The sequence below is a fragment of the Acyrthosiphon pisum genome, chromosome X (assembly GCF_005508785.2).
Source record: "Acyrthosiphon pisum isolate AL4f chromosome X, pea_aphid_22Mar2018_4r6ur, whole genome shotgun sequence".
Lineage (NCBI taxonomy): Eukaryota > Metazoa > Arthropoda > Insecta > Hemiptera > Aphididae > Acyrthosiphon > Acyrthosiphon pisum.
Window position 1 is genome coordinate 104,992 of NC_042493.1, and position 14,394 is coordinate 119,385.

Consider the following 14,394-nt stretch of genomic DNA (forward strand, 5'->3'; position numbering starts at 1 on the left):
GATATATATTAACAACATTAAAGTAATTGATTGTAAATTTATATTATTAATTGATACTATGATTTTTTTTTTTTTGGTAACTTTAACTAATTCTAGTATAAATATTGCTGAAAATGTAGCTATTAATTTTGAGTAAATTATTATATCAACTTATTAATAATAATTAACTTTTGTTCACAGTAATGAAATAATATATTTATAGGTACATATTGACATATTGTTATTTAATGTATATTATGTGTTATTGGTGCTAGCTTTTAGAGCATTGGTTTTTTATTTAGATTTGATTGATTTAAGACTTCGTGTAGTACAAAAAATTGGATATTTTAGGGACTGGTCTTATCTTACGATTTATTGGTGGAGTCAGTTTGCGACCGGTGGTTATTACATAATAATAATTCCCACCACTACAACTACAGTCGGCAGCGGGCAAACCGGCGCGGCGTTAGTCGACACTAGTACACTACGACAGTCGGCAGACGACAGTATACCAGTGATCACGAACCTCTGCGGATGTACGGCACTACTATACGGCACTACTATACGGCTACAGCACTCTATAACACGTCTTTACACTGAACATTGTCTAGGTATATATAATACACCTCAGTCCTCAGGTAAGAAAATACTAATTATATAATATAATTGAATTCAATACAATATACCTATTTTTTTTTATTATAAATACTGATAAAAACATGTTTTTGAAGGTAGTCCAAACACATTTTAAGATAATAGTAGGTAGTAAACAGATACCTATACAATTGTAAATAAATTATACATATTATGTAAAGCACATTAAAATTACAGACAATTAAAAATGCCACTTTAAAAATTTAAATGGTTATTAATAATTTTTTTTAAATTCGTTCATATTATAATGTATTTTTTTCTTCAATCAAGTTAATTTTAATAGATACTTATACATTAAAAGAACAATTTTAAAATCTACATAAAGTAAAATAACAAAATATATGTAACGTAATTAATTTTAATTACCCAAAAGCCAGAGTTCAAATTTGTAGGTATAGGTTGTGTATGTTCCTACGTACCTACGTACTTTGTGCAGACCGGTGTCACTTGTGGATATTCGCATCGGACGTTCCGCGGCGTCTTTCGCAAAATCGAAACGTGCCGCGAAATTTATATTACGCGCAGAATTCTCGCTTTAGTATAAATTATTATGCACACCTATTCATCACGACGTGTTTTAAAATTTGCGGAATCCGTGGGTCGATATTCCACTGCGGATATTTCGCAAGTATGACACCGGTCTTAGGTGTCCTAATGAGTCCTTAGACCTAATGAGTACCTATTATTTCAGTTTAAGTGATAATAAAATATGTCAAAATCGGCAATATTGTAATTCAACGTCCGATTGTTCGTATTATTTATTCACGTTTAATGTGCTATATACGAGGAAGAAAAACAGATTAAAAACCAAATTAAAAATAATCCAACAAAAATAAACCCTAAATGGCTAAATGTTGTGAATTTCTGACTTATTATTAATCTTGTATTTATTGTTACTTATATAATATCATATTATTATATCGGTTACTCGTAAAATCCCACAATAAAGATTATCAAAATCAATGTCATAATTTACGGTCTGCAATACGTATTATATTAAACAACATAGTTTTGTATTATTTTGCTGCGTGTGCAGCTGAAGTGCCGTATGGCGTCGTGTATAACACGTGTATTTGTAAATTTTACTTCTTACTATTTTTATAATTTGTTTTATACCATGGGAATAATAAAGGTAAAATAAAAATAAAATTTTAAAGATTATTATTAAGAGGACGCTTCCTATGCATGTGTTGTCTCTGTCTTCACACGTATCTACGACATAGCAAATTTTCGTTCATTGGTTCAATAGTGTGTTAGTTTTGATATTAGGGTGAATTAACCTAGCTATTATCAAACGTTTAGGTAAAAACATTATTACCTGTGCTTAGGCGTCGGCTTTTATTTAGTATTTTAATTTTCAAGTGAGTTATGAGTATTTTTAATTTGTGACATTTCACATACCCTGAGTCTACCCATAACTTGCTTGAAAATTAAAATCTCGAAAAAATCGCCGGCTCTTATGCGCAGATAATGTTCTTACCTAAAAATTTGATAATAATATGTCATATTTGTATTTAATTTTTAATATTTATACTAATTATAATAATAATATTTATTTCACCAATAACAGTAATGATTACAATTTTAAAAAGAATATACAATAGTATTGGTCTACTCACTATGTATAATATAGCTTCTGCCTGTGATGTGAGTAGGAGCTATAATTAATTGTGATATTTAACAGAAAAATAATATAAAGCAAAACATAATTAACAGTTTCTGATTTATATAATAGGAATCTAAATTTAAAACTATATCATAATGTTAAGTGAGAGATAATTAAAATCTATAGTATTTATATAAGGTTAAAATAATATACACATAACGATATAACTGTTACCAGAATAATGTAAATTAATATTTAAGTAATGCAAACTTACAAAGTACAATTAAAATTTGTTCAGGTTTTGAACAATAATACCAATTAAATTATTAGTTCTTGTAAGTCCCTAAAATATCCAATATTTCATACTACACAAATAGTCTTAAATCGGTTAAATCTAAATAAAAAATCAATGCTCTAAAAACTAGCACCAATTTTCAACCAATAACACATGATATAAATTAAATAACAATATGTACCTATAAATATATTATTTCATAAGATACTGTGAACACAATTAAATTATTATTAATTAATTTATATAATAATTTACTCAAATTTACTCAATATTAATAGCTACATTTTCAGCAATATTTTTACTAGAATTAATCGAAGTTAAAAAAAAAAAAAGGTGGGCAAGTGGATGTCGCTCTGCTGTACAGTATGTTACAAGTGGGTCACTGTATAATGGATGGTATTAAACTTGAATTAAATGATACAATATCACTGTATAAGAAAAACGGTTCTGAGCAGAGGCGGTATGTCAATCTAGGTATAAGACATATTATATACTTATATCTATGGTATTAAAAAAAAATTGACCTATAATAAATTCCAAATTAATCATATCACAATATCCAACAGGTACAACTAATCGTGATACTATCGTAGATATAATATAATAGTATACTTTAGAAGTTTCAAGTACCGACGAATAATATTATACAATCATTACAAAATAACTAAAATAGTTATTCTAGGTTTATAATATGTAATTTCGTTCAAATTTGAACATAAAATGAGTATAAAAATAAACTGTGGGTATGAATTTTTTAGATTTTTTGGTAACAGAATTAACTACGTACGTGGAATCTTGTTTTAAATTTTCAATCTTTAGATATAACAGTTGAACATTTTATAAATTTTTAGCTACATACTATATAGATTCTCTAACATTTTTGTAGTGGGCGATTATACTCTAAGATTACTTAAAAACATAAAAAAAATGATTCTGCATAAATGCGTTTTGTCTATGTAATTACATAACTGTAATTACTATTATGGGTCATTGAATTTCAAATATTTAAGATACGTCTTCTTTTAAAGCTAATGGATCCAATTACATCTAAACAACTTCTTGTATCTAATTATTTTGTATTATATTATTATCTGTTAAATATTATGTATGTAATAGTGTATTATTATTATTAATTATTAATGCTATATAAATGTCAAGGGCCTGTCCCATTTACTATTATAATAAATAAATAAAGTTTTTTTTTTTATTCTTGCCCTGTCAGTACTATAGACCATAACTTTTTTATTTTAATATCTTAAAGTATTCAACCTTCTAACAATGCAATGTTTACTTACTAGTTACTAGTTACTTGTAATATTTATTATCTATCATAGTGTACTTTTATCAACATTTTGACTGTAGGTAGATTGTAATATTTTAGATTTCCACATAAAATTAATTTTTGTATTTTGTGAATTTTTAACTTTTTCCATTATTAAGCTAGCCCCTAGTTTTACTTTCATAGCTAAAACATATTTTTCATTTTTTTTTTCATATATATAGAATGTTTCAAACATTTAAAAATATTTTCAATTTTATTTTAGAAATTTAATAGATACATATTGTACTTTTAAAAAAACATAATTGCACTAATATTTTGAATATAATTACAAATTATAGTTAAAACTCTTAATCTTAGAACAATGAATCACAATAAGCAACGTTTAAGTGTGGGACACCAAAGAAGAAAAAGGTGATGAATTATGATCAATAAAAGAGAGGGCTATAATTTATGAAATAGGTACATATATTGTTTATTTAGTATTATAAAACAAAAGGAAAAATAATTATGTTAGATAAATATAATATTATAATTTCTTAAAAAATAAAATAATTTTTCTAAAATATTTTTTATTTCCACAGTTCTTCTGTAATTCGTATTTTGTTAGATGAATATAATTACATAAAATTAAATTAAAATAAATTTATATGAAATATACTTGATATAAAAAATAATTAAACTAGAACTATTTAGTTTCTACAGTTAACATGTAGTTAGATTTATTTGTGTTAGGTAAACATAGAACATAAAACCAAACAAAAATATAATTTATATACCTATAAAAAATTAAAATTAAATAAGTTAATTCCTACAGTTAATACCTAGTTATTAATATCATGTAGGTAGTTCTAGATTTATGTAAATATAAAACAAATTAGAAATATATGAATATATCCACTTGATATAAAAAATAAATTAAATTATTTTATTTATGTGGTTATTCCAATTTTTTAATAATCTTCTTAAATCTAGCGATTTTTTTATTTTTACCTCCTTAAATTAACTCCTGTCAAAATCAGTTTAATTTGTTCCATAATGTCTATACCTAAAGTTTTTTTTTTAAATTTAGACATTTTTATAATTGTTTCCGAAAGCAACATCACATCAAAATTATTATATTTTATTATGTAATGAATAAAATTGTTATTTAAATATTATATCTAAGTACAAAATAGTGTAATGTTTGAGTTCACATTTATGATTTAAAAACTTACTACAAATAATATGATTTAAATTCAAACCTTGAAATGTTATCTTTTTTTTTGGCCTATGGAAGAAAAATATTCTAATAAATTATTATAAACATTTTTCCCATTCATTGTCAAATTGTTTTACCTACATTACTTCTGACAAGCCAGACAGCATTTTGTAATGATAATATTATAATAGTATTATAATAACGTTAAACTAATATTATTCGTTATTATAATGTTATAATAATATTATTAAACAAGAAATTGCTGTCTGGGAAAAAAAAGAGACTTAGATAAGAATGATAAGATAAAACTTACTAATTTTTATTTATAATTTTAATCTGTCAAAAGTTTTTCTCAAGTTCTTCAAGTTTTTAAATATTTTTAATTGAAAAAATATTACCTAGTTAGTTGTGAATAAAAACTGCAGTCATCAGAAATTTTTACGTTTTGATTTGTTAAGCTATTGTTTGTATTCATTTGAGTGTTTTTAAATTTTTTCAAGTTCTGACTTAATTTTTTAACGTTGTACTTTAAATTTAATACATTTCTTAAATTTGTTTTTTGACTATCTGCATAGAAAAATATATAATAATAATGATTTACTTATATCTTATATATTTACTTTAAATCTATACAAGTGTGATGTAGTTATATTTTTTTCAAACATATCTTGGAAACATTTGTTATGATGTCTGAAAATTTGTTATTTTTTGAATATTTAATCGTGTTATTAGATAAAGATGTATCAACAACATTTGAAGAACCTAAATAACATGTTAAGTTTAGCTTAGCCCCTAAAGCCCCCCCCCCTTTGCGCCTATGACTGCAGGTATTGATATAGATACAAAGTAAAAACCAATTTACATAATATTATTTCCCCCATTAGTTGTTTTCGTGATGTATATTTTGTTTTTTGTTCACGGCACTGTGTACCTAATCTAAACCATGGTGCTTGATTTACTATATTAAGTCGTTTGAAATTAAAATACTTATTTGGCCATGAGTATAGTTCATTTTTAAATTAATGCGCCACAATAATAGCTTCAACTAAATTCTGATCCTCAATTACTAGGATTACTAAATCATGATAACTAAAATATTGGTATTATTATGTATAAATACAACCAAGATCATTTATTGAGTTAGAAAATTCAGTCCAATTTTTTGTAAATTGTTCGTTTAATGACTGCTGGTTTGGTACATCATTAGATTAAGTATCATCATCATGTAAGTGTAATTGTTGGTCTTTTGATGCACTTCAGTTATTTTGATCACTTTCTGACACAACTGTTAAAGTTTGTGCATTTAATATATTTTTCTCCATCGGAGATATTTAAGGAGTTGACAGTTCATAAACTTCCTGTAATAATTGCAAAGTTCACATCTTAATTAATTTAATCATTGAATAAATGTTGTTTTATAGTATAAATTACTTCAATAAATGGTTTTGGTGGACACTCATCACCCAAGCAAAGCTAGAATAAAGCGATCATTACAATTAACTACTGGAAAATTTGGAAATTCATTTGAGTTTGGAAAATGTTTTTTTCAGAAAAGCTTGGTGTCTGCAAAATCCCCCCTGTTAACCACTATAGCAGCTACACCAACCAACGATTGTATTAACCTCATGCATTTTTTTTACTGTCTTTAGTACTAGGAACTTTATATGCATAATCATCTATTTGCACAACAGTTCAAATATATAGTTGATATTTGTGTAAGCTGTATTTCAAAATGGCTTTTTGTCCTTCTGTTATAAGCAAAATCTAACAAGTGGTTGATAAAATATTTATCCTAAATTATAGCAATAAATTCAACAAGTGCTTTTGTACATTCAAAAACAATATCTTTTAAAATACGAATATAGATGCCTCAGAATAATTAATAATAATAAATATTATATTAATTAATTATTTGTTTGATTATTTCTTGTTATAAGACTATTACTATTTTTGTAAATCATTTACCACTGATTGCTTCTTTTTAAATGTTCATGCAAACGATCTTTAAATTCTTTATCAGTCTTAGAATACACTACCTGGAAAATACAATAGCACTTATTTTTATAATAAGTTCAGCTTAAGTCATTTAAAGTTGTTACATGTTTAAAAAGCTCCATCAAAATTTGCCTCTGTGTAGGTAGTACATTGCTTCCAGTTGACATTAGCCATCTCCATTCTGCTTGCATGAAATTAAATAAACAAGGTAATTGAGTTGTAAAGGTAAACTTATTTAATAGCATTTTTTTCGGCAACAGAATCATCAGTCATAATTATCTTTGGGTATTAAATACAAATTAAAATTACTAATGGTTTATTAAGAGCAATACTCCTGCTTTCAAAACTTAAAAATTATCAAAAGTAGAATTGGTTGGTATTACAATAAAGTTTTGATACTTTGTTAGGAAAAAATATTTAAAGGAAATAGGGAAATATTTGTATTGTAGGTATTAAAAAAGTATAAATTATTAAAGATTAAATCTTGTAACACAAATATAGTCTACTAATATGTTACTGTTGTTTAAGTACATATTATATACAGTTGTAGTTGTTAGTACCTATCAAATATTTGTGTAAAATATTAAATAATTATATTTTTAAGGATTTAATAAAGTATCTTAAATATAATAATCATTTGACATTGATCATAAATGAATTATAGTTGATTTTTATACTTTTTCTTTTATTAAAAAAATTGGTATAAGTATAATTATAAAAATTTGAAATTAATTTTAAAAAGGTGGGCAAGTGGGTGTCGCTCTGCTGTACAGTAGATTACAAGTGGGTCACTGTAATGGATGGATTTGAATTCAATGATATGATATATCATTGTATAAGAAAAACGATTCTGAGCGAAGACGGTTAGACAGCGTATGATATTACAAAGTAAATTGGATGATATTATTGTGAACAAAGTAATTTATATATAACCTATTTACGTGGAACCTTGTTTAAATTTTCAATCCTTAGCTATAAAAGTTGAACATTTTATACATTTTTAACTACAAAAAATTATAAAAATTTAAATTGGATAAATTTTGTCAAAATTCAAACATAAAAATTTAATTTGACTTGCTTATATACATTTTTTTTTTTGAAAAAGGTAGACAAACTTATGAGGAATCTTGTATTACATTTTAAAATCTTAGATTTAAAAAAAATGTTTTCATGAATTTCTAACTCAAAATAATTTTGAAATGTTTGTCATTTTTTACGTATTTTTTCATTATTTAAACTTTGAATGCTTATAAAAAAATTCTGACTATGGATTTTTAATTATTTTCATCTGACTCTGAAACAAGATATTAGGAGCCTTCTATTAAATTTTCAAGCTTTTGTACCCAACAAATAAAATTTAATTGATATTTATGGAATAAAAAAATAAAAAAATTGGAAACTGAAAATGTCCCTAAACATCTCAAATTAAGTCAAAAAATTTAAAAAAAGGCATGGTGTATAGAAAATACTAATACATACATTCAGTAAAAAGTCCATATACCTACGGATTTTGCGTAAAAATTCCTGTTTGTCCTTAATTTTTCTTTTGTTTTTCACGGCACTTTTGAAAACTACTGGGAAACTTTTACTTTTGCCCCCCAAATTACCAATTAGATCTACTTTCCTATCAGAAAAGATACTGTTTAAGAAAATCTAAGCATTTTTACTGTCTTAAGAGATGATGACAGACAATAAAAAATTAAAAAAAAAAAAAAAACATATCATTGTAAAATCAATACATTCATCGTTCCACTTAAAATCTAAAATGTTAATTAAAAATAATAATAAAATATTGTTTTCAATTGGTTAAGAATTAATTTCAAAATACTTTAAAAATTAAATAATTCACAAAATGTAAAGTGACAACTTATTGTACGACACTAATTTTATGTTACATGGTATACATTGCAATTTTTCACAGCAGCTATAGGTAATACAGATTCATTTATGATCTGTTCTATAGGCCATAGTGTTATGAAAACATAGGTAATAACTTGTAGATAATGTTATAACTTATAATCTAAACCATATTTTGTTGTATTGTTTTATAAGCTATTAAGATTAAAAAGATTAACATTAGGTATCCTACAATTATTATAAGTTATAACTTATAAGACATAATAAGTTAGTTTAACAAAAAAATATGAATTATAATAAATTGTTAAACATATTTCTCCTTGTTCACACAATAAAATTAAAAATGTGTATAGCTGGATTCACAGATTTCTCGGATTTGTGGAATTGTGTTGCTGTTGTTTCGTAATAGGCACAAGATGCATACAATGATTATAATACTAGTATGGCTTTTGGGAGTCTGTAACGTCATATATTTGTATGTTTTATTTTTCATTTGTATCTAAAATGACCCAAAATAGTGTAATAAATTAGAAAAATAAATATAAACCATAATAAAATTAATACTTACTTTAATTAATGAATTATTTATAATAATCATAATAAGTACCTAACTAATAATTACAATTGTTATCCTTTGACACAAGTCATAATATTAAATAAATTATTCATCAACAAATACTCATGACGTAATCATTACCTAAAAGGCCAAAAATATATTGTAGGTATTATGGACTACAAAAACCCTTATTCCTTACATTTACCATATTTAACAATCAATAAATATATAAAATATAGGTATACATAATATATTATTTACAATAAAAAGATAAATTATTGTTACTTCTTAGGTACCTAGTATTATTATAAATTATGTGGTTGACTATAAACTATAATATTATGTACAGTAAGCATTATAACTTATTAGTGCCTAGCTAGACATTTTCAAAACAAATTTGGAGTGGGGAATACATAATTTTTTTCTCTAGTATTGTTATGCTAGTATCAAAGTTCAGTGCTTATTATTGCATTTGCGTTTTCTTAAATTGTGGCTGTAAGATATAAATATGTTTTGAGACATAATATACTTAAACTCAAAAATGTATATTTGCATATTCATGTATTTTCAAATTTTATTTTAACTTAATACATTTTTTTCCCTTGGAGAAAGTGGGTAATATCATGCATATACTTGACAAACCACTTGACAAAGACCTTGAGGTCGTTTCAATGAACAAATACAGAGTAAAATGTACATTTTGATAGTTAAAATTTTTTTTTTTTTTACATTAGGATCAAAAAATCAAAAATTTTTTGATCAATATAAATATTGTATATTTTATATTGATATTATATTGGTCATACAAGTCATAGCATTAATTTTTTTTTTGTTTTTAAACTTAACTTAATACAATTAGTGTAGTTGTAGATGGGTGATATTTGATTACATAACATTAACAATACAATTTATAAATTTAAAGACATAAAATTAATATTTAATAAATCAAGATTTTCATTGCTAGTTAAAAAACGATTTTTTGTATATTTCAATTAGTTTAGGTTCATAATACTAAGTGCATGCATATTTCCAACAATTATGGTGCAGTAAGTTCAGAACCCTACATATTACGTTGTGGACCCTACTATTGGTTGTATATTTAAACAATAATATTTTACCATTATTTTAAACAATTTATTTTTAATTGAATACAATTACTGATAAAAACCATAACTTATAACTTTTTTCTAATACATTATATATACTTAGTTTAAGTTAAGAAACCTAGTCGGCGACTAACTTGTGCGTAGTGATGAGGCATTACTACATATTGTCAGGTTGATAGGTATTTGACTGGGTGTGAGTGACAAACGAGTGTTGCCTGACAGTTAAAATTTAAGAAATTATTGTGAAGCGAATAAATTAATTTAAATACTCATAATTATTAAACTATAATATATAAACAAATTAATTTTTATAAATATGACTTTGTGACATTGTAAAAAAATATACTTGTATTTCTTATCATAAGTCTGTGCTTATCATTACTATTTTACATTTATGAACTGTGATTTTTGATGTCATGAACAACTCAAAAATAAAAACACAAATAACAAATAATTTGTTAATTTACCTTTAGTTTAAGGTTTTTTGGACTTTTTTTGTAATACCTACTAAAGAAGTAAAGTCTATATATTTATACGAACTAAATCATTCAAACATTTTATGTTTGTTATTTACTTATAGATGGATACGCTCGACATTTTTATGTCGAATTTAAGTGATGAGGAGAAAGAAAATTTTGAACGTCATTCTCAGTTTTACACTTCGTTTGATAAAAATCAGGTAAAAAATTGTATATTTAATTTTCAAAAGATTTTATTTTGTTTTATAAATATTAAAACTATCATGAAATGTTCATTTCCTGTATCTGCGTTTGAATAGTACAGTGAAAATGAGCCATAATAAAAGTTTAAGGTAGGTAGTTTAAGAGAACGCATGTGTTGTCCACCGGCTTTAACACGTACGCGGCACGTGTGGTCTACACAGAAAATCTACTTACCGAATTCTTACTGCAGTCTGTTTATATGTAAAATTAGAGAAACTTGACATACGTATTAATGTAATATCAAATTTGTATAATATAATATGGTCATTGGACAATATAAATTAGACTCTGGCAATTTTAGTTTCTGAGCGGAGTGAAGAATTTGTTTTGATTTTGACTTGTATTTTTTTTATTTGTGTTTGTATACACCATAAGTAGTCAAAATAACGATTCGATTTTCGATTTCCAACTACAGTATATTTGCTGGTGGGAAAGTTTCTACTAATTTTCAAAATTCACTGTAGTTTTTACCAGCGTCTGGAAAAACTAAAGAAATTGTTACATTTTTCCGCAAAAGAAGTATTTTATCAAATCAATTTTGTTTTTTTAGTATACTAAAAAAAAATAACTGGATACCCAAAATATGTTTTTATTATAAGAATTTTCCCAGGTACACCACACGACTTTGACTCTTGATCTATTTATAGGCTAAAAGAATGTTGGTGCGTATTCAAAACACTTGAAAATGTAAGATACGGTTACCTCCTCAAAATTGATTTTTAATGTAGTTTAAACTTAAATATACAATAATGTATTATGAGTTATATTCAGAAAAAAATCGTTAAAATCGCGAACATTTTGCAAATTTATCTAAGAATTTAAAATGTAATACAAGGGTCCTTATAACTTTTAGTTAATTTTACATTGATGTGTGTGTTTTTAACTATTCAATTTATAATTTGTTGTGTCTTGTCATCTTTTAGGACAGTAAAAACGGGAATTTTTATGGGGATTTTAGTTTTTGGTATAACTCTAGTACATGAAATTTTCACTAATTGTTTATATTAGCATTTTCTATACACGATAAAAAAACATTGGTTTGTTTTAAATTGCTTACTGACATTTTCAGTTTCCATTTTTTTTCTATCAATGTCAAAAAAATTTTATCTGTTAGGTAAAAAAGCTTCAAAATGTAATAAAAGGCTCTTAATATATTGTTACAATAATATTTAAAAAATGTTAAAAGTCCAGTCACAATTTTTTTATAAGTTTAAATTTAAAGTTTGAATTTTGACTGAATACGGATAAATCACGAAAATGTGCAAATTATTTAGTTGAGAATTAATAAAATTTTTTTTTTTATTTAAGATTTTAAAATGTAATACATAGTTCCTCATAAAGTTATCTACCTTCATCAAAAAAAAAAATGTCTATAAGAAAGACAAATTAAATTTTTATGAGCGTTTGAAGTTCATATTTTTACAAGTACAACATTAGATATTCACTCGATTTCTCATATAGCAATTTTCTTATTTTGTTATAACTTAAAAATGAATAACTATAGACACATTAAAATTTCACTGAATGTATTTATATTCTCATTTTCTATACACCATAATATAATGTTGAAAATACTTTGACTTGTTTTGAGCTGTTTACGAACAATTTCAAATTGCAATTATTTTAGTTTGTTTTTCTATAAATATCATAAATTTAAAATTCTCTTTTCATAGGCGCTGAGAAAAACAAAAAAAAAAAAATTTAAGGAAAACCGTGAATTTCTACGCAAAATCAGTTTTTGAGAAAATCAATTTTTATTTTTGGTTTAACTCTAAAAAAAATCACTGTAGATATATGAAATTTTCACATTTGTTTAGATCTTTTACAAACAATTTCAGTTTCAAATTTTTTTAGTTTTTAATTGTCAATAAAATTTTATTTGTTGAATAAATAAGCTTGCATTTAATACAACGCTCCTAATGTATTGTTACAATGACATTTGAAAAATATTAATAATCCAAAGTCATAATTTATTTTGAGTTAGAAATTCATAAAAAATGTTCTTTTTAAATCTAAGACTTCAAAAATTTAAAACAAGATTTCTTATAAGTTTGTCTACTTTTATCAATAAAAAAATCTCTTCCGTAAAGTTATTAAATTTTTATGAGCCTTTGAAATTCATAGTTTTACAATATTGGATATTAACTCGATGTAATTTTGTTATTTTGTTGTAATTCAAAAACAAATAACTTTATATAAATTAGATGTATATCATATGTTTATTTGATCAGTTCCTATACTTGATAAAATTTTCAAAATATTTTGACTAGTTTTGGGCTGCTTACAGACATTTTTAGTTTCAATTTTTATTTTTTTTTCTATAAATTTCAATGAAATGTTATTATATTTTATACAAACAAATAGACGCACAACGCCATTTTCTAATGCAATATCGTTTTCGGGAACCTATTTTAATAATTATAACTCATTACTAATTGTAAATTAAATTAATTTAATTGCAATATAAATTAATCATTAAACATACTTGGTAATACTGGTTCCACATTTGTGGAAATCGGGGGGAGGGGAGCTTAACCCACCAAAAGTCCGTCGTGCCCTTTCCTTTTTCAGATATATGGGATCAAGGTCTCTCCATTCACATTGGTATTAAAATATCAGCCCCCCCTGAAATTTAAATGGATTTCCGCTTATGTGGGTCCTCATATTCCTAGGAGTATGGTATGTTTTGTACGTTGTATTGTGCAACACGGTGAACATACATTAGGGTGAAGCATCTGTGGAATAACGGAGTTTTTTGACGTAGTTGAATTTCTTTCAGATGCGACCTAAAGGTAACCAACAAAAGGGGAATGATGATGTCGAAAATAATGACGAAGAAGACTTTATGGACGTTTTGTGTGAATCCGTACGTATTTTTCTATTATACAGAACAATATATTTATTTGCAAGTAATTTCCGTGATGTACATAGATAACAAACTTACTATATTTAAATAATATAATTGTGAAAAACAAATATGTAAATCCTACAAATCCTCTGCCCTAAAATGAATCACAAACACTACATTTATTTATACAAACCTAGATAACAGTAATGAATTTTTTTTTTTATAAATTGTATAAAAATCATAAAATAATTTTAAACAATTAAATTATAGTGACCATAGGGATAGATATATCACTA

At 24.9% G+C, this 14,394-nt stretch overlaps 1 protein-coding gene across 2 annotated transcripts in view; it reads left to right on the forward strand.

Annotated features, from left to right (window-relative positions):
* Nucleotides 1–441: 441 nt before the first annotated feature.
* Nucleotides 442–14,394, forward strand: part of LOC107882485 — a 21,895-nt gene continuing 7,942 nt past the window's right edge. Inside the window, exons 1-3 of one of the 2 annotated variants that reach the window (XM_016800866.2) lie at nt 442–617; nt 11,109–11,207; nt 14,030–14,116. In XM_016800866.2, coding sequence (XP_016656355.1) covers nt 11,109–11,207; nt 14,030–14,116 — 186 coding nt within the window. In that variant the 5' untranslated portion in view covers nt 442–617. The remainder of the gene's footprint in view (nt 618–11,108; nt 11,208–14,029; nt 14,117–14,394) is intronic. The other variant, XM_029485811.1, reaches the window with a different exon arrangement.